The sequence below is a fragment of the Medicago sativa genome, chromosome 1 (assembly GCF_051527215.1).
Source record: "Medicago sativa cultivar Bolivia chromosome 1, Bolivia_mono, whole genome shotgun sequence".
Classification (NCBI taxonomy): Eukaryota; Viridiplantae; Streptophyta; class Magnoliopsida; order Fabales; family Fabaceae; genus Medicago; species Medicago sativa.
Window position 1 is genome coordinate 89,584,026 of NC_140749.1, and position 23,068 is coordinate 89,607,093.

The 23,068-nt window shown below is 30.5% G+C and overlaps 1 protein-coding gene across 1 annotated transcript; it reads right to left on the minus strand.

Moving 5' to 3' along the window:
- Positions 1-12,416: 12,416 nt before the first annotated feature.
- On the minus strand, positions 12,417-14,757 carry CYCD3;1 (CYCLIN D3;1). The gene is made up of 4 exons (XM_085740415.1): positions 13,966-14,757; positions 13,688-13,889; positions 13,372-13,508; positions 12,417-13,131 (listed from the first exon to the last, which is right to left on the minus strand). Exons 1-4 carry the CDS (start codon positions 14,503-14,505, stop codon positions 12,853-12,855), a joined length of 1,158 nt encoding a protein of 385 aa, XP_085596541.1. The 5' UTR covers positions 14,506-14,757; the 3' UTR covers positions 12,417-12,852.
- Positions 14,758-23,068: the final 8,311 nt, after the last annotated feature.

Genomic DNA, 23,068 nt, shown 5'->3' on the forward strand with positions numbered 1-23,068 from the left:
ATTTAGAAAATAAATAAAAAGAAATTGAAAAGAGCAACAATCATATGAATTTGAGATAATGTAAGTATGTAACCAACTTTTATCTACTTTTTTTTTTTTTATTTTAATCGTAGAATCCATTAGTTGCTGAAAACAAAGAAGATCCTTGTATAGTTATCGTTAACTAATATGTATCTATTTTTTCATCCTCCAATAAGGGTCTGAATAGGTTGAGGTCCTTAATCTTCTAAGCATACAATTGTTTTATGGATGTTAAATATTACTCTCTCCGTTTCAAAATGAGTGTCGTTTTAGCCAAAAAAATTGTTTCAAAATGAATGTCACTTTCAGTTTCCAACGCAATAATAACTTTTTCTTTTCAATTGTACCCTTCAACTAATATTATGTTACACTACTTCCAAAGTATTATTTTTTCTTTAATGAAAAACAAACCAATAGTTGATTAGGATAATTTGGTAAAATTGCTATGATATTTGACTACTTTATTTCGTTCCTTAATCTGTGTGCAATTGGCTAAAACGACATTCATTTTGAAACGGATGAAGTATTAGAGAAATGATATTTGAAGTTGAACATCTATTTTATGACAACTTTTGAACAACTCTCTTTTATACTCATATCATGATTTTATTCTCTCTTTCTTTTATAAATATCCCTACTCATATTATTAACGGCATAGAAGATCAATAAATTGAGGAAAGGGCTTTGATTTGAAGTTAGTACCGTAGTAATATTTAAATCTCATGTTTAACTAGCAGGATGGCTTAAGTTCATGCCTTCATGGTGCCTTCTTAGGACACCAATACCCCACCAAATACACGTAATGTCTTATATAGAAAATAAAACGTTTATAAGCGAGAAAGAGTAGGACAAATGTAGCATTGAATACCAGAACAAAAAGGTAGAAGTAGTGATGGGTTTAAGTGGTCCAATTATATGCAAACAGTCGTACAATAAACAACATAAGGTAATAATTATAAATACAGTCACAAAGTGAATTTTTGAATGAATTGATTTTATTTGAGAAATGTTAAATTATAACACACGTTAAAAAACTAAATATAAAAGGGTCATGTTAACCAGTGCCCTCAGGGCACTAGTTAAGAAAACTAAAAAAAGAAATTTTAAAGTGGAAATAACACTTTTTATGCTTTTGAGAAGGTGAAGCACAAGTTCCAATACAATAGTTACTAAATTTGATTCCTTAACCGATACCCCGGGAGCACCGGTTAACATTTCCCAATGTAAAAATATACTCCCTCCGGTCACATTTATAAGCAAAAAAACACTTTTTAGGTTCATTGAATACATAATGTATTTGGTCTATATATTGACCAAATACATTATATATTCAATGAACCTAAAAAGTGTTTTTTTGCTTATAAATGTGACCAGAGGGAGTAACATTATAAATTGGATGATAATAATATTTTAAAAGTTTAACATTTACTACCTCGGGTCAGAGACATACGAAAAGATTTTGTTAAGGAGTGTTTTAATGATACTCTTTAAAAAAAATGATTTTTTTTTTAAAAAATCAAATATTTTAATTCTCAATGTTTTAAACTCAAATTTTTTCCAAAAAAGTTATTATTTAAAGTGTTGAAAGGGTGCTATTAACATTTCCTAATACGAATTTTTTTCTTAAGATTTATTGAATATGTGTATATAGATCAGTTATTTAATAAACTTAAATTTTTTATATTTTTTTATATTTAAGACCGGAGAGAGTAGTCAATAACATCTATCAGACATAAAACAACTTGTGTTTAGTTCATTTAACGTAGATCTTAACATGAAGAAAAAAAAAATGTTTGGTATCAAATAAAAACCGATACTCCCTCATACCACTATTACAAGTAAAAAAACAATTTTTTACGTTCATTAAATAATTGATGTATTTGATCTATAATATAGACCAAATACATTAGTAATTAAATGAACCTAGAAAGTGATGTAGTCCAACTTGACCATAAGATGTTTATCAATTTCGTTTTACAATTGTCATTGAAAGAGTAGTTTAGTGTTTTTTATTGAGCCAAAATGATATACTATTATATAGGATTTGAATAACATTTTCGATTTGCTATCCACAAACAAAATGTATCACTTTCAAACAAATTATTTTCATATTTTTGAGAATTCAAATTTTTTAATATACTTATTAATTAGGGTTCGAAATGCATATCCTAGAGCACCAAAATCTCATAAAACTGGTGGTATTTGGTTTGCCATTAATAAGAAAGTCTTCGATGCGATCAATATTCCTACGCAAGATACCATAAAAAAATGCTCTTCATAGTGTTGCTAATTTTGAGTATATGCTGGATATTGAGATCAAAGCTGAGAAAAATGTTGCTAATTTTGAGTATATGCTGGATATTGAGATCAAAGCTGAGAAAAACAACCAAAATCATAAACCTGAAGTTAAAAAGAACCCTAATCCAAAAACAAAAGTGGAACCCTCCTCCCCCAAACTGTTACAAGGTGAATAGTGACACTAACCTCTCAGAAGAAGGAATTTGGGGACTTGGTGAGGTGGTTGCCGCATCAACATGGAGAACCAATGAAATCGAGGATGCCATCATGGCTGAGTCCCATGCACATTGGTCAACCCATATTTTTGCAATAGGTATTGGATTGAAGAATATCTTGTTGATTAAGAAACTATAAAATTAAGAATAATACTAATGAATATCCTAAAAGCATTGATTAAGAAACCAAAAGAAGTAATTTTATATAAACAAGTGTTATAATTATTTACATTGATAAAAATAACTTATTTTTTTCCTGATATGGCTTACGTAACTTATTAAAATTTCTTGATTTTTCCATACTCTATATAATATAAGTGGTTTCACATACCCTTAAATCAACGCTGCTCATGCTGACCAGAAATAATGAACCAAATTCGTGAAAAAACAAAATGTATTCAATCCATTGATATTTCTATTGTATCGATATTTTAGTGTTTAGCCTATAAAGGTTAGGCTAGACCCATGTTTCTACCAAGCAAATATTTTTTCCATAACATTTGCATAAAAAATGGCCCAAGTCTAAACTGGCGGGACAAATTGATGCAGTTTTTTTATCCTATATAATATAATTAACTGACCAAATTAAATTTCATGAATTAAGAAAAGTTCACGAGTTTTTCATCCTAATAGATGTTAAAGAAGCATGCCCATGTAGATAAGAATTGGTTCAAAACTTATGGTGGTTAGAAATGTTGCACTTTGGATCTAAGTTCATATAGTGTTGTTTTTTAAATGGAAGATAGTGTTTGTACACATTTATAAATGTACGTTTGTCATGAGTTTTCTCGTACAACTTCAGCACAACATAGCCAAATCTAATTGTGTTTCTAGTGTTGGCATTTTTGTCCCTGCCTGTGTAGATGGTGGCCATTTAAGAATATGACCGATTCGTAGCAACACATTGGATGCCCATTGTTAGTAGCAAATATGAACTGTAACAAATTTAATAGAAAAAAACATTGTCATATATAATAATTTGGTTCACGCATTAGTTGTGGAAATGCTACTTGACAGTTTTTGGGGCCTTCATTTCTGATTCATTGGGGCCATTGAGAACAGTGTTGCATCAATTTACTTGAAACCTATTGGTATTTGGGACCATATCAATCTTGGATAGTTCCTTCAGAGTTTAATATGCATACATCAACAACTTAGTTTTGAATGTAGTTGGGTATAAATATGTTATATGTCTCTATGTTTGAAGCAGCATACATCAAGTTGAAAATATCATTATGTCAATTGGAAGAAACATTATTTCTTTTTCAAACTCTTTGTTACTCCCTCCGTCCCGGAATAACTGACCCATTTTCCAAAAAAAAGTGTCCCAAAATAACTGACTCATTTCAATTTTCAATACAACTTTCATCATTCTCAATACAATATAACACTAAATAATACTACTTTTATCATTCCCAATACAATATATTCCACTTTCCCTTTTATTTATACATTTTTCTTAATATGTGTAAAAAACAAAATTGTGTCAATTAAATTGGGACGGAGGTAGTATCAAATATATACTCCCTCCATTTCAAAATGAGTGTCGCTTTCAGTTTCCAATGCAATAACAACTTTTTCTTTTCAATTGTACCCTCCAATTAATACTCTGCACACTACTTCCAAAGTATTACTTTTAAAACTAACCAATAGTTAATAAGGATAATTTGGTAAAATAACCATTCTCTTTCTCTTAATCATTGCATTTCTTAATATGTGTGTAAACACCTAAAACGACACTCATTTTGAAACGGAGGGAGTAAAATAAAATGGCTTACTTGACCCCCTCTAAGTAATAACCAAAGGTTGGAAACGTACCATAAGAACACCACGGTGGTTTACAACATGTTCCTTTTTTTCCTTACACTATTGATGTTGAAGTTTGTAAATTATCTAATGTAATCCGTGATACTTGATTAATTAACTTCAAACAATGCAACGACTTGGTCCATTAGTGTCTTAATTGGATTCAGTTTTGGACCAAACAAAAATGATTTTACAATTAAAGAATGAGTGAGCCAGTATTTTGATCTTAAAATTGTAAGGGTTGATCAATTCAAAACCTCAAATTTACTAAAAGCAATTTAATTATTTAAATTAGAAAATATCAATTAATTTAGTCTATTTATCAAAATATTTCCTTAATAATCAACCATGAAAATCAATTAAAAGTTTACATATTGCCTTGAAATATTTCATGTTACATAAAGACAAAATTAAAACATTCAAAATTGTGGTGCTAAATTCATCATTCTTTAATTTAGGCGACTAATTCAATTCATACTATATTTGAAGACTAAATTGTCTGACCCTACACATATGTTAACTCAGTGATAATAGTTAAGTCTTGTAAAAATAATCATTATCGCCAATATGATTATTTTATATTCAATTAATTTTGAATAAAATTAAATAATTTAGGTTAATTTTTAATACTGCGAAATTAAAGACAAATGATTTGGAAGCTGACGCATGAAGGAAATGACTACTAATGACAAAAAGATGGGGGGAAAGAATTTCAAGTGTGAAGTAGGTGAAGCCGTGAAGACATGAATTTTTAAATTTTCTTCAAACTGTTGAAGAATTTAATTACTTAAAAATTTCGACCGCATTCTTTTAGTTGATTTTGGGGAAATACTTGTGTGACATTAATGTCACAGTGACATTAAATCTGGGCCACACATTGAGTGACATTAGATGTGTTGTGTGGTTCAGATACAATGGCAATGACAATGTGTGGTCCAGATGTAATGGCACGGTGACATTAATGTCACCAAAGTGCCACCCCTATGCCTTTCCTAATTGTCTGTCTTGGAACGGTATAATTCTTCCATGCTTCATATCTACCTTGTTGAAAAACACAAGTTTTGAAACTTAATTATATTAACACCTAGAAGTTGTTTGGTTTACATTTCTATCCTCACAAAATGATAGGGATGATAATTTTGATGGAAGGGTGATACTGCGTTTAAATATTGTCTCGTGAAGCAAAATTGTGTGGTTTGTCTCCACATAAACTAACCTAAAACCAAAGACATCAATTTTATGTTTGGTTAAGATTTTGGCCAACACAATACACAAATAGAAAAATTGAGTGTCCCAAGTAATTTTGTTTCTGTTTGATTCTACCACCACGAAAATTAATTCATTTTTCCAAAATTGAGTATGGTGAAAATTAAGTTAAATTGAAGTGATTTATATTAAAATACGGCTACATAAAAAGTAAGGTGAAAAACAAAATTGAAGTTTAACAAAATTGAAATTAAAATTGCATTTTGAGGCAAATGTATTTAATTTTAAATAAATAAATTTTTAAAATTTATTTTAGTTGAAAGTTATTTTAATGTAAAATAATTTATGTTTGAAAATACTTCCTTAAAAGTGAATTTAAAGTTTAAGGCTAAACCATTTCTTTAGACAAAAATGCCAAGTCCTTGCTTAAAATTAAAACCAATATTTGAGACATGATCAATTTTATCCAAAAACACATGTCTAAGTCATTTTTTTCTTCTTAATTCACGGGTTTGTCGGGATTCCAGACTAGTGTCGCTCAATAAAGTAATTATGGAGATTTTTCGTGTGTGTGGGTGGGTGATGGGCAGCACGGTGACATGTGAGGTGGATGTAAGTCGTTTGTAGGTGCTATGCAAAGGAGGCCGTATGTCTTTCGGAGATGCGAGTTGACGACGATGAAGTGAGAAAGATGATGGAACCAAAATAAAATCCAAGGAATCAAAAACTTAATCGAGTCTAAATACTTAGTTAAGAAATAATTTGGACTTTGGCATTAGAAATGCCTGAAGAAATATGATTTTTGTGTTTGGAATTAAAACAAAATTATTATATTTTACTAATCTATCGTAATTATGGTTTTTGATCTTTAGACGCTTCAATATATCTCAAACATCTTAATCCTTTAATCCGAATGTGATTATTCATCTAATCAACACAACTAGTAGTGTGTTTGTTTTGGAGTAAATAGTCAATTACCCCCCTGAAATTGTAAGTTTCGTCAATTACCCCCCTGAAATTAACAAAACTTCAATTACCCCCCTGAAATTGCACAATGTTAATCAATTTACCCCCTCCGTCAAATTTTTCTGTTAGTAAACATGACGTTTTGCAAATACCCCCCCTAAAGTTTTATACTTATGTGCAAAATGCCCCCTAAACTTGAAAATTTATATTTTTTTTTTCTTATCCTTAAAAGTGATTGCATTATCACTGAATTGTGAAGCATATTAGCTAAGTTTTTGACGATATACAACCATATATTGACAGTATGGTAGAACAAATTGGCAGTATTTGGTAAAACCTACAATAATTTTCAAAAGGATGGTGCAATATATGCTACCATTTTCCGGATTCTATATATTCCTAGCTACCATTTTCTAATCATATTTGCAGGTAGTTAGTATTGTCTTAAGGTTGTTAGAAGTTGGAGCCTCGATTATGAATTCCTTAACTAGTCAAATTTTCATAGATTCACTTTCCTATTGCTAGAATTCCTTAATGTCGCAAACAGGGAGAAACCTCAATGTCTGTTTAGATAGAGTAATTTTAGTGAGTGGTGTGTTTTTAGGATGTGCTTAAAAGGATTGGCTTAAACTGCATTGTTTGGATAATTAGTCCATATTAGCTAAGTTTTGTTCTACCATACTACCAATATATGGTTGTATACCGTCAAAATTTAGCTAATATGCTCCACAATTCAGTGATAATGCAATCACTTTTAAGGATAAGAAAAAAAATATATAAATTTTCAAGTTCAGGGTGCATTTTGAACATAAGTACAAAACTTCAGGGGGGGTATTTGCAAAACATCATCTTGACTAACAGAAAAATTTGACAGAGGAGGTAAATTGATTAACGTTGTGCAATTTCAGGGGGTAATTGAAGTTTTGTTAATTTCAAGAGGTAATTGACGAAACTTACAATTTCAGAGGGTAATTGACTATTTACTCGTTTGTTTTGACGTTGGCTATGACAAATGCTCCTTGAGTTGGAAACTACAATTGGTAGATCTATAAATCACGGGTAAAAGGCATACCTGCCCCTCTCCCAAACATATGCTAGATTTGATTTTTGTTTTGCTTGAGCAGTGTCCTTAGCAATAAGAGATGAAGAATGCTAACGACGCTTGATCTAACAATTTCAACATTTTTATCAGTTGATCCAAGACTTATGATACAAAAGTAAAAACTTATATTTTTTAGATAAAGTTTCTATTATTGAATTTCTTAAACAATGTTCTTAGAATACTCGTTAGTAAGACACGTAAGAGATCGTTCGAAGATAATTTGATGATTTTAGCATTTTGGGATGGTTTGCATCCACAATAGTCACCAGCTTCAGCTTTTCCGGTGGTAGATACGGCTGTAGCTATGAAGAGGCTTTTTTATTGTATGTTTTGTTGTGATGAGAAGAAACCATGGATTAAAGAGTAGTACATGTTTTATTGTGCAGCCTAAGCAGCTTGTTTCCATTTACTCTACATAAATCTTTGTCAATTGTAATGCATAAAATGAGAGAGATAGGGAAATAGAGAGACAGTGAAATGAGAGGCAGGGGTCCACAAACATGTATGGTCCTCTTTTTATTGTTCTTTTAGACTTTACAGCTGTAAGCAAGAAAAAGACCATAGGAAAATTACATCGGGGGTTTTAGTCTTAATTTATACTCCCTCCGTCCCGGAATATCTGACCCATTTTCTAAAAAAAATGTTACAAAATAACTGAGTCATTTCAATTTTCAATACAACTTTCATCATTTCCAATACAATATAACTCTAATTAATACTACTTTCATCATTCCCAATACAATATATTCCACTTTCCCCTTTATTTATACATTTTTCTTAATCTGTGTGAAAAACTAAACTGGTTCAAATAAAACGGGACGGAGGGAGTAGTATTAATGTAAATTCATTAAAACTAATTTAAAATAGTGGACGGGACTAGGTCAAAAAGAAAGTTTAAAATCTTCAAGCTAAGCCCCCAATGCATCATATTATTCTACAATTATTGGTGTGGGGGCATACATTACTAATCTACATATAAACTTTGGTCTTCCTTAATAAATTGTTTCCTTTTGCAAAATCAATTTTCTCTCTAGAGTTTTTTTCTCTGTCTAACTCATGAAGTCATAATCCATATAGTACTATCTATATATATATAGAGAAATGATATTTGAACATCCATTTTATGACAACTTTCTCTCTCATACTCACATTACTTTTTATTTTATCTCTCTATTGCTTTGATTTTAGTACAAATACCTATTTTTTCTTTGTAAATTATGGTTGTCATATAAGTTGTCAACCAAATGGATGTTCAAGTAACACTCCTCATCTATATAATGTGCCAAACTTAAAGTGGAGAAAAATATTAATAGAACCAAGGACAATCTTCCTACAAAATCAGATTTTGTCCCCCATAATAAAATCCCTTGCCTTTATGCATATATCATAATTTATGATTAGATGGGTAATTTGTCAAAGACACCACAAAACCAAAAGCATTTTGATTCTACTTACTCCTTTTGTTGTTTTCTTCATTTATTGTATTACAACCCGCACTTCACTTAATAAAATGAGTTTTAGATTATTCACTTCACTTCACTTCACTTCACTCCAAGAAAAACTATTTTAATCCTAAAATACCAAACTAAGATAACTCTTAATCCATCTTGCTCACATACACAATGAGTTTTAGATTACAATATCTTTTATAGAAATTGTATATACACGTGAAAAAAGTAGAATGAACTTTATTTTTATTTTTTCACACAAGAACAAAGACCAAAAAAAAAGCAAAGTAAACTAAACAACCAAAAGGTGAAGCATGCACTATAGTGAATCCACTAGAATGATCATCATGATGAATCTTTGCACCACAAAAGAAAAAGGGGTTGGAAGGAAAAACAAAAAGAAAAACAAATCTATACACAATTTGGAGAAAGGGAAAGTCTACGGAATGTTATCTCCACATGGGGTATGCTAACTTTCTTGTTTCTTTAAAAAGAGTGTGCAATTAATCATAGTTAGTCTAATCCAACTAACAAGTACTCCAAAGCAATATTGGTTGCATAAGCATTGAAAAGTTGGTGGCATTTCACATGGGAAAGGAGAATCCTTTCCCACCATGGGAAAGTTTTTTTGGACCACTAGATCAAGTAAGGAGCATGATATTATTATAGTCTCTCAATACTATATTATTTTTACACTATTCAACCACCCTTGTCTCCTCCATTTCCACACTCACCCACCAGCAACATCAACTTCACCACCAGCACTGCCTTCCCAAACCTCACTGCCTTCCATAAATCTATTATTCAACTGATGAAGAACCTCTATAAATCTTACAACAAAACGCTAAAAGTTGACCGTAATACTTTGTTCATTAAAAAGAAACTCAAAAAATTCCTCAAAAAAGAGATCTAAAGTTGACCCTAACATTTTGTTCAAAATTTTTTTAGATTTAAAGTTGTTCATTTGATCTGCAGGCTGCAACACAAGTAGAAAATTTAATGCCAAAATATACCTCTATAAATCTCGTCAGAAACAAAAATTACAAAACGATTCCTGCGGAATATTTAAATGAAGACATTGTATCATTTAATACCTTGTGTATTTAATACCTCTTTAAATTTTTGTTAATTAAATGATAGAATGATGAATCATGAATTACAAAACTGAGGTATATTTTGTCTCTGACGAGATTCCAGCGGAATTGGGTTGGTTGCACATGGTTGAAGAAAAATAGAAGAAGAGAAGGATGGTGGTGGAAGATGGTGTGAAAAAATATAGTGTTGAGAGACTATAATAATATTATGTTCTTTACTTGATCTAATGGTCCAAAAAAACTTTCCCATGGTGGGAAAGGATTCCCCTTTCCCATGTGAAATGTCACCTGAAAAGTTAATGTTATGTTATCCCACTATTACTTTGATTTTTTTTGTAAAATTGTTTCTCCTTGTTCTTCGTTATGTCCTCTACTTGTCATTAGCACTACTATTAACCATGATTATTCAATTGTCACCTTCTCTTGACCGCTAAGTTGTTGTGCATTAAGACTTACTATAATTCAACACATAAAGTATGACAACTAATAAATGCTTGGAAACCAGCAAAACTAATTATTATATATACTCCCTCCATCTTTACAGTATGCTCATATTTTAGTAAAATACTCATAGAAAATCACATCAAATAAAAATATTTATATAAAAACAAAATTGGGAGTGAAAATTATTATTTAATATAGTGATGTTAATAATTATTTTATAACAGTTTTTGAAAATATTTACATTTTGTCTCTTGACATTATGCGGTCAAATTCTTACGATGAACCTATATCTCATTGTCATCAAAATACAAATATTGATTGGCTATTAAATTCAAGATGAAAATTATAATAAAAAATCAATGATTTAGATAATAAATTTCAAAAAATATGATCTTCAACATGAATCGTAATAGTAAAAGAGAGCTAGTACATCTCTTAATATTTAAATACTTTCAATGAAATGGGGGCTAAGTTTAACAGTAAAATTCGAATTGCATTAACATAACAGTTAAATTCAAATTATTGAGCAAAGTAATTTTAATATGTAAATTATATTGCGCTGAGATTAATGGGTTGGCATAAACATCCAAGAGCTGATCACTAGAGTTTTCTTTGTCGAAGAGTCATCCTATAAAGCTCATATGTTGTACACTGATTGATGACAATATGTACCAACGTATTACTTTCTCCGTTTTAAAATGAGTAATCTAATTTAACTATATATATATATATATATATATATATATATATATATATATATTATTCACATAACATACTCATTTTTCTACTGATATACTAGTATAAAGATTAAAACTGTACATTCACGTATATAAAATAGTCAACTATACACCTTTGAATGGAGGGAGTACTCCCTCCGTCCCGTTTTATTTGAACCAGTTTGGTTTTTCACACAGATTAAGAAAAATGTATAAATAAAGGGGAAAGTGAAATATATTGTATTGGAAATGATGAAAGTAGTATTAATTAGAGTTATATTGTATTGGGAATGATGAAAGTTGTATTGAAAATTGAAATGACTCAGTTATTTTGGGACACTTTTTTTTAAAAAATAGGTCAGATATTCCGGGACGGAGGGAGTAACATTTTGTCGAAAGAAAGGGGTAACAAGTACATTGCACAATAGTTAGTACTCCCACTAACCACTCAATTTTGAAGGTTCCAACTAAAAGGTTGAACGTACTATAGTACTAATTTAATTAGTGTTGTTCAACTCTAATCTTCTGATAATGACAAGCTAATGCAAGTGCAACTAACAACTATATGCTGCAAAATACAAGTACTATACCACAATTAAGTAGTGGTACTTTTTAACTAGGAGTATACTATATGTGCCGTACAAAGCATGGTGTAAGAGTAATGAATGTGGCTCAGTGATAGAGGTAAAACATAGCTGGTGTTTTCAGTGAACAGGTCAGTGGTTAGGTTTATGGAAGGAGAGGATTAGAGTCATTTCTATAAGACCAGACCAAGTGTTGGCCCTTGTTACGAGGTCAAAACAAAAGACTCATTCCCCCAATCAACAACAACTCACTGCCCGACAAACTACTTCTCCTTTCACATGCAAACAAAACAAAACAAAACAAATCCTTCTTCTTAATCACCCCAAAAAACCTTTCTTTATTTCTTCCTGTCTTACTAGATTAAATAAAACTACTATGATAAAATAATATTGGTAAAGAGATTTTGAGTGGACCATTTGGTTGGGTCGCACATCTCTATGTTAACAGTTTCCCACCACCATCCATCCAAATATTTCAAACAAACGAATAAAAAGCATAGTATACACATACACATATGACCAAAAATTATTCCCAATTTATTATAGAAATATGATATAAATATGTCCAAATTTGGTATGGTCTAGAAGAGAACCATTGAATAAAATTAAAAAACAGTGCCTTGAAATGAAACAGATATCATAGGGTTCTTTTCTGCTCATAGTAATAATAATCTTCATTGCCAACTTTGTCCTTTCCTTTTTAACTCATCAGAAATTAACCATTCCTTTAATCCTCTATCATCGTCTTGCCACTGCCTCTTCAAGAGAGTCATGTAAATGAATTTGGGACATTGTTGGAAATGAAGAGATAGAAAGAAAGACTACTAAACTAACTAGAGTTTAGTAGCAACATGAACATAACCATAGTAAATAAATATAGATCTTTTTGGGGGTAATTTTTTATATGGTTATTTTTTTTTAAATAAAAAGGACAGAAAACGGATAGAGGGTTTTAAGGAGAGGTTGCAGTGGCAAGAATTCCGACAATGACCCTGTTAATCGGTGACAAATTCATATTTTGTCCTTGATTCTTGGTCTTCTTAAACACAGGCTCTGAGGTTGAATATGATGATGCTCCCACTGACCACGAATCGTTAGAACCATCAGAACTAAAAACAGCATCAATTACGCCACTTGGACTACCAGGGATTTCTTCATATTTTCGTTTATGACCATAATTATTTGCATTTGTAAGATGAAGAATCGCATTATAACATTCATCAACTTTCTCCTGTAAACAAAAAACACATGCAAAGGAAAAATAAAAACTAGTATCAAATCATGTGCTTATTATCATGTTCATTAAATAATGCCATTGTCAGCATTTATTTATTCATTTCTAATCTAAGATGCTCATACACAATACACATATGGTCCCATTGAGTAGTTCTATTAAATTAAAGTACTTGTATTAAATTAAACATAAAGTATTAAGGCATGAACATATATCCATCCAGCTACCACTACTGACCTTGCTGATTTTGAGAACATTAAGAAGCTGATTTTTGTAATCCACACCATTATCATCACTCTGTTCAATCTGGTCTATAACATGCAACATTGTAGCAGTGGCCAACACAGAAGGAACACAACCAACAAATCTTGAATCTATAAACAACATGCATATAACAAAATCAAATCATAAGAAAATCAACATTTTGTCTTTATTTATTTATTTATATTCTTTTTTGTACTTGTGCAAAAGAAGAGTAAAGTTTTTGAATAAGTAGTGAATAGTACTAATAATGTTGTGCAACTGAAAGAGTACTAAAAATGTTGGTGCTTACCTAAAAGTACAGATAGAAGAAGATTCTCACAGCGCCTAAGAAACTCCCAATGAAGATTAGTTTTCAATCCAAGCCTTCTTATAATGTGATCTAGAAAAGAGTGTGTTGTCACTGGATGCATCTTCCATTTCAGTGTTGACAGAATCAATAGCTCCATTCTCTGAATAGTCTTTGCCTCAAACACATATTTAGTATCTTGCACCTTAAAAAACAAACAAACATAAGAAAAGGGAAAAACACAACTTAAGAGAATGTTTAGAGTATAGAAGATAACGTACTTGAAGGTCTAAGAGAAGAGGAACTTGAGTTTCTTCAACTTTAGCAGCTAAAGAGATGCAAGTAACAGCAACAAGCTGAATCATCCATGGTTTCTCTTTTTGGAAATGGAAGCTTAAAAGAAACCTATCAAGATAGTTAACAGCAAGTGTTGCAGTGAGAGCAGAGAAACCATAATGAGCATTGACTTTAAGCATCCATTCAACAGCTTCACGACGTGGTTGAGAGAGTGAGTCAAAGTTGATCACATTTTTCAGATCCTCGTAATATGTTTCTTGTTGAGTTATCTCTTTGGAGAAAAGAGTGTTGAGTTCTTCATCTTCATTGAACAAGTTCTGTTCTAACAAAAGCAGAGGTAAAAGGGAAGTAGAGTCCAATATATCATAGTTTGTTGTTGTGACATCACTTTGTTCTCCTTCATCTACAACTTCTCCTTCATCATCTTCCCATTTTTCTTCTTCATCACAGTAAAGTGCATCAAAAAGAGAAGAAGTGTGTTGTTGAAGTTGTTGGTGATTGTGATGATGATGATGGATAGCCATCTTCTTCAGTGAAGAAGAGGGTGTGTGGTCCTTTGTTCATTATAAAAAGAAGGAAACAGTACTGAAGAGTCTCACATCCATCGCTCTCTCTTTTCCTCTTTGTTCTGTCTTCTCTGTGTGTGTGAAAATGTGAAGAAATGAAGAAGAGAGAGAGAACAGAGAAAGAAAGAAAGGTAGTAAGACTAGAAAGAGTAGAGAGTATAGGGAGAGGTAGTAGTCGTAGCAGAAGAGAGTGATGATTTTCAGCTGAGTGGGTGTCACGCTTGTCTTTTTATATATTTATATATGAATATCAAATATTGATATTATACTGTAATAGTAGTATTTTTCTCCTTGAAAAAATATAGTACAGTAGTATTTTTTGTCCGAAAAAATAGTACTCCCTCCGTCCCATATTACTTGACCTATTTAGAATATTTGCACTATTTATGTAACATGCTTTGACTCTATTTTTCTACTAATATATAAAATCAAAATATAGCATATAAGATGTTATTAGATTTGTCTCGATTAATATTTTCAAAATATCAAATTTTCGTAATTTTTTCTACTAAATTATTAAAGAAATTTAAGTTTAAAATTGTGCATTGGCATACGTGACAGAGTCAACTAGGTCAAGAAATATGGGACGGAGGGAGTAGTATTTAGGGGATCTAAGTATTGACAAATATCTAATCCAAATCAATTTAATTGATTTTCTTTTTATCATATGTCTAATTCTGGTATGGTAAAAGAGTTTAATATTTTAGATTTTTAAAACAAGTTATCAAGCTTTTAAAAATATTAACTCAATTGAATCAAATATAATCTACTTTTGGTGGTGGCCAACTGACCTTGCATATATATTATCCTTACCAATTGAGTTAAGTTTACTTGTACGATTAATTAGAATCTATTTGTTTATTCATAGCTTTTGGTTTGATTTAGATTTCTTAAGCAAATATTAAAAAAAAACAAATTAAACCAACTATTTTTTATTGGATTCGGATCCTCTCTTTTTATTTATTCTCTCATCTTTTACAACTCTACATTTTAGAGAGAATATCAAAAGAGAAGAAAAATAAGATAAGAAGATGACAATTAAGATCAAGAGTCATTAGATCAAGAGGATCTAAAATGTCCTTTATTAATGCAAATATTTCTCTCTCTCTCTCCAAAACTAAACCAGATGAATTACATATAATTTGAGTTCTCTTGTAATTTAGTTTTGGGCTATGAAGCCCGGATACGTAGTACGGGATACATGTACGATACGATATGGGTACGTGGATACGCGAAATTTTTAAAATTATGATACGATACGGCTAAGATACATTAACAAAATATTTATACTAAAATTTATATGCATGTAAAATACTTAAAAAAAAACATTGATTACTCTTCAATACTATATAATCATAAAAGTCACAATTTAAAAAAAATAATACATGTGATCAAAATAAAAAATATAAATTTTTCGTATAAATCATATTATATTTTCATTCGTATGTTAGGTTATCTCCTCTCTCTCTCGTTACTTTCATCCACCAAAAACATAATTTTAATTGGTTATCGAAAAATAATTATAGTGATTCATATCTTAAATTGAATCATATACATCTCCATTAAATTTTCACAACATCTCATTTTTTTTACACTTCATTTTTTTCGAAGGATACGTCTTTGTGAAGTATCTGTGTGTATCTGTCGAGTATCTTATAAGTATCCGATAAAATATATATTTTTAATTAAAATAATTAACTCCGATACTCCGTGGGTACGTATCCGAGAGTATCGGTATCCGATACGTATCCGAAACAGGTACGTCTCCATTTTAGAGTATCCGGGCTTCATATGTTTTGGGTCTTGCTAATAAGTGTCATTAATACATTTGTTAAAAATTCAAGAATATAAATAATTTATAAGTCTTATATAAAAAAAGTTACTTTTTAAAGTTTCAATTCATGGAATGCATCATTTATACAATAAAGTTTTTTCTTTAGACTTCTTAACAAGTGTTTTAAAGGCAGTTGTCGGTATTTACCTTATCTAATACAATGTATTTATTTCCATCTCTCTAATCTTTCACCTTTTACAAAAGGGTCTCGTTAACTTGTGCCCTTAGGACACATGTTAAGGAATCTAAAAAAAGAAACTTTGCATTGGAAAACATGATATTTTAACTTTTTAGAAGTTGATTACACGACTTTTGATGCGTATATTTCTTTAATGAGTTTCTTAACATGTGCCCTTAGGCCACAAGTTAACATTTGCCTTTACAAAATAGACATGAAAATAAATGATATCGTAGTAGCCATTAGAATTCTGATATTAATACTCATTTTTCACCAATAGTCTTTTTTTAGGTTATTTCTTACATATATAGTATGGTCTTCTTTTCTAAATTCTTTATATATTTTGAGCTGTTTGCGCTTTCGGTGTTGGCGGGCAGAATGGCATAAAAATCTAACGGCACGCACACCAAGTTGGACCCATGAAAACAACCCCTCTTATACGAGACTACCTTTCAATCTTCAATTTCATTTTCAAACATTTTCATTTATTTCTTTTTATTTTTTATTTATTTTCATTTATTTCTTTTTATTTTTTATTTATACTCAATAAGGTTTACCCAATTATTCAAGTTCCAATATTTTATTTATTTGAAGGAAAGTTCCAATATTTTTAGTACTAACGTTTCGTTGTTTAAAAAAAATAATACTTATTTCCAAACAATTATAAACACAATGGTTTGTCTGATTTGATTTCTTCTTCTTTTTTTTGAAGGAATTTTGATTTCTTCTTGTTACTATTAGTTACAAAACATTATGATATTTTAATTCTGCTTTTAAATCATTTTTTAAAGGGTCTAGCATGAAAATAACATACATTAAATGCATAGAAGATGAATAATGCATATTCAAACCCGCAATTCAAATTTATAAATAGTACTCCTTCCGTTTCAAAATACATGTCCATTTTGAAGAAATTTTTTGTTTCAAAATACATGTCCATTTGATAGTTTAAGGATACATTTTGTCTATTTTACCCTTGTCTATCAGTTAATTGGATTATAGATTTTCTCCACAATAATTATTTTCCACTAATAAATGTTGACCCAATTTTAAGTGGATTTACTCATGTCCTCTCCCAAGAAATGAGTACTGACTCTCTAATCCATCGTGTGAACCAACCAATTAATTGGACTCTCTAATTTGCTTATAAAAATGGCAAATTTTATAATTAAAACTAAAAAAACCAAAATGGAAAACAAAGGAAATTTTGATAACTGAAGTATGCCATTTACTCCATTGAATTCCAATACTGAAACTTTTTAGTATTCGCAGTATGTATTTTGATAACCGAAGAAAAAAAATAATGCCATTTACTCCATTGAATTCCAATACTGAAACTTTTTTTAATGAATTTAGTATTGGAGTACTTGTATTGGTATTGCCATTTGATTGACTTTAATTAATTTTGGTATTGGTATTGGGAGTAATTATGAGATGGAGTAAATAAATGTAAAAGGGAGGAAATCAAAGACAAGGGTATAATAGGAACTTTGTGTCAAACTAGCTTGTCCTTGGTTACTGCAATTTCTTTAAAATGGACATGTGTTTTGAAACGGAGGGAGTATATATTAGCAACCTTATTTCATTCAAGTTGTACTTTTTTTTTTTTTGCTTAAATCTGAATTGTATTTTTTTTAAAAACGTGAAATTGTATTTATGAGACCGTGTTTTAATAAAATGTATATTAAAAATTAAAATAAATATATACTACTGTATGAAAGAGTTATGCACATCTTCATGAGCTTAGCTCAGTTGACAGGGATATTGCATATTATACGCAGGGGTCGGATTCGAACACCGGAGTTATACGCGCATATTTTTGTCTACATTTTTGTGTGTGAACTTTATATAATATAATTTAATACTCCCTCCGGTCACATTTATAAGCAAAAAACAAGTTTTTACGTACATCCAATAATTAATGTATATATCGGGTCTAATCAGACAAGTTTCTACAATTAAAAGGCTTTTAACTAAGTAAAATATAATACAAGCACAAGGATTAATTTATTAGAAACCTATATTGGACCTTAAACACTTAAGTTTCTACTATTACACTTCATATTTTTCTATTTAAGAAAAGACTGAATTGGAATACGAGTTGTAATACTATGAGTTCAATGTGTTTTTAGATATTGTCCAATATATGTGGATGATGTTAAAAACTAGTTTAGACCGGTAACCAAAATCTTATTTATCGATAAAATTACATGATTGTTTATAGGAAAATGCTTTATGGCACGATGGCCATACAAGCCCGAAGGCACACGACTATTTCACACCATTGGATGACCTTTTTTTCCTTTTATTTATTATTTTCTCTTTCCCACATTTATTCTTCCATCAACCTGATTGTCGTGTCGTCGAAATTCGTGGGCTTTTGAGAGTCGTGCTACATAGCACTACTCTTGTTTATATTGAATGTATGAGATTGCTGGAAGTTTTACCTCATATTAATTGATGATTTTAACACTATGAAACAATGACGAGTATAACTTCAAACATAAATGTTAGTTCGTTTTATACTCACACAATAATGCAATATTAACTTTAGATGTATCTTATAATTTCTTGTATATGATGCGTATTTGAAAATATATATTTTATTTACTAAATTATACTTTTAAACTTTGTCTACCTTAAACTTAATTCATGGTTCGTCCTGGTTACCCATAACAATAACATTCATTCATTTTTTTGACATATTCACGATTTCTTTTTTTGACAAAGTTTCTTTAGAAAAGTTGACTATTAAAATAGAGGCTTCAGATGATTTTACTCTCATAAAGTCTAAATAACCGTTACTCAACAACATTCAAGGATTAATTTGATTCTTTATTCGAATTTCACTATTTTTTTTCAGCTTCATGGGCTGGGCTATCAGCAATTACTGGAAGCAACACCGGCCCAATCGACCAAGTTGTTCTAAGAAAAATGTTGTTTACACTAAGGGTGTGTTTGGTTTAGAAGAGAAGTTGTGAAGAGAGAAATAGGTGAGAGAGAGAGTGAGAAGAGAGAAGTATGTGAGAAATAGAGTAGATTTGAGGGGTTGTTTGGTATAAGAAAAAGAGAGAAGAAATAGAGAAGAGAGAAGTGTTGTTTATTATTAAAAGTACTATAATACCTCTATATTAAAATAACATTTCTATTCAAATTAATTTAATTCTTTTGTTTTAATTCAGTTAATTAATTTAACTACTTATTTTAAATGAAACATATATCTTTTTTTGTATAAAATTAAGTATTTTTTACCAATAAAAGGTGTAGCATTTTCCCGTGAAAATAGTGTAGTATTTCGAAAATATTTTTTAAACTATTTAAACATGAGCGTACAACATACAATTGCAAATTAGCGACACACTCAATATTTTTTTTATAATACATACTCCTTAAATAATACTACTTTTATCATTCCCAATACAATATACTCCCTCCGGTCACTATTATAAGTAAATTTTGATTTTTAGGTTCATTCAATAAATGATGTATGTGGTCTACAATATAGACCATATACATCATTTATCAAATGAATCTCAAAAATAAAAATTTGCTTATAATAGTGACCGAATGGAGTACTCTATATTTGTTTACTAATTTCTTATCTTGCCACTAATTAGCTGTTAACTAATTGTATACAATTGCAAATATTTGTTAACTATTTCAACTAATAAATACACTAATTCCCTAAAAAAAACACTAATTATTTATCATGTGCACCCCTTCAATCCACATCTTTGCATGATAATTTTATCAGATATCCTTGATCTGTACAGTACTGTGCGCAAGAGAATCATTTTTATATTTGCAGGAACTCTAAAAAAATGAGAATATAATATTTCAATGCAAGGGCAAACATGGAATGACAAAATTAAGAGGCTTCTCTCCTCCCTTTCTTCTCTATTGTGAGGAGAAATCAAAAAGTGGTGGGTCCCACTACTTTTTAATCTCTCTTCCCTGTTTCTCTTCATTCCAAACAAGAGAAATCTGCTCTCTCTTCTCTATTTCTCTCTTCTCTCTCTCTTCCTTATTTCTCTTCAACCAAACAGACTGTAAATGATTTGGTATCACATACATGAAAATGACCAAAATATTCCAACGGTAGTAAACTATCGTTCGTTTCAAAAGAGAAAATTATGTAGCGAACTCTAGTTAACTACAATTGGGGTTTTGGATGTCATTTTCATATGTTTCTAGCAAGATTTTATGTGGGAAAAGCATTTTTCTTGTTCTCAGGGCATCAAATTTGTTAATTTGTTATAGTTCAAATACTTTGGTTATATTTTTTTGCCAAAAATAAAACATAGTAACTTCTTTTGTAAATGTCATCACCTAAAAGAAAACGCTTCTACTATAGTTTTTTTGACTCACACTTCTATGGTTAAAGAAGAAGTACGTCCATTACTGAATGGTTGGTTAACCTTTTAATGATTTAGCAGCATCTGTTCCTAAAAAGGAGTTCATTATTCTTTTGTGTACCAAAATGACGATGATATATTTATATTTAAGAGAATGTGCTTGACCACATGGAAATTGGCACGTCTTATATTTTATTTATATTTGAATAAGCACGTCTCAGTCTGATATTGATATTTATGATTCCTGGCCTTATTGTCTGCAGATCGAATATTGATAATTTAAAACTATAGTCATTACTACCTCCGTCCCGGTATAATTGACCTACTTTGGTTTTTCACACAGATTAAGAAAAGTGTATAAATAAAGGGGAAAGTGGAATATATTGTATTGGGAATGATAAAAGTAGTATTATTTAGGGTCTGTTTGGATGATCAAAGAAAGTGAAAGGAAAGATAGTAAAAGGAAAGATTGTTGAAGGAATGAAAGTGAATAGAAAGTGAGTGGAAAGTGAGATGATTATTTAGTTGTTTGGTTTGAGTGATAGTATGAAGAAAGTGAAAGGAAAGATAGTTATATTGTTAGTAAATTGACATAAATATCCCTACATAATAGATATAATATTTAAGTATTTATTTATATAGGGATATTTAAAACTAAGGTTATATTTGACATTTCATTAAAATGATGCCTTTCCATCACTTTCTGTCCAATTTTGTGCAGAAACATTTCTGGGTGTGGTCCCCACCAAAAATGATCTTTCCTTGCCTCTTCACATGTGTTCCAAACGATGGAAGCTCTTGTTTCAATAAACTTTCAGTCCTCCACCCTTTCTTTCCACAGACAATCTGTGGTTCCAAACATACCCTTAGTGTTATATTGTATTGGGAATGATGAAAGTTGTATTGAAAATTGAAATGAGTCAGTTATTTTGGGACACTTTTTTTTAGAAAATGGGTCAGTTATTCCGGGACGGAGGGAGTAGTCACTACCAAGCAAACAGAGAATACAAAAACAGTTACAGGAGCGTATATCAAAAGTGTATTATAGTACATTACTATTACTAACGACCACATAAACTTGTCTTCTTAATGTTAGTGACAATCTCAACTTGTGTTTTTTGTTTGTGTATTTGTGAGTGTCTTTATTTAAAAATAATAATTAATGATTAACACAATCATTTAGTTTCAAAATGCAGGTTGATTTGATTATTAAGTACAGAGTATATAAAGATTGTTAACCTTATTTATTTCATATGCTTCTCATTTGAAATTTCAGCTAAAGGTGCTTATAGAGGGTGCATTTTCAGATAAAGGTGTACACACTTTAACTAACGCACTTATTGCGTAAAAATAAAAAAGCTAACGTACTTATTTGCACATGTTTATAGAGAGGAAAATTTTCAGATCATTTTAAGCATAGTTTAGCTCATCTGCTGATGTATTAGTATTTAATGAAGTACGGACACTCCTTGGATTAGGTGTTTTCGGTGTCGGACACGTGTCGTGTTCGAAAGTGACCTGACACCTACACATATAATTACACTGAAATATATGATTTTCTCAAATTATTATCGGTGTCGGTGTCAGCGTCTATGTCGTGTCCAGTGTCCGTGTCCGTGCTTCAATATATTTATTCATATGTCAGTTCTATAAGTTTGATATTATTAGCAATTAGTATATGACATAACTTTTCTTTCTTAATAAAGTATTTTGCACAATTCTGTAAAATAACACAGTTAAAGATAAGTGCTTGACTGAACAATTATTTGTAAAATAATGACTACAAGGTTAAAATTTTAAAATATTAAGAACAAAAGAACAAATTAAATTTTGATTTTTTCTTCAGATTTGGACTTCAGTACTCTGATGTAAAGGAAAGGGAGGCACCAAACACTGAAAAGGTGTGCAAGCAAAGACTGAAGCTGCACCAGTTCCACTAGCTACCACTATTTAACCCAACCAACATAGACAACACCGCCTTTGTTAAGGGTACATTTCCCTTTGAGTCAATGGCGTGCACATAGTAACTTTTTAGGCTTTCCTTTTTACTTTTATTAGGTTATGATTATTATTTTTACAGCAAATGAGGTGCCGATGGTGAATCAAATGCATGACCCTTAAAATATATAAATAAAAGGAAACAAACACAAAAAA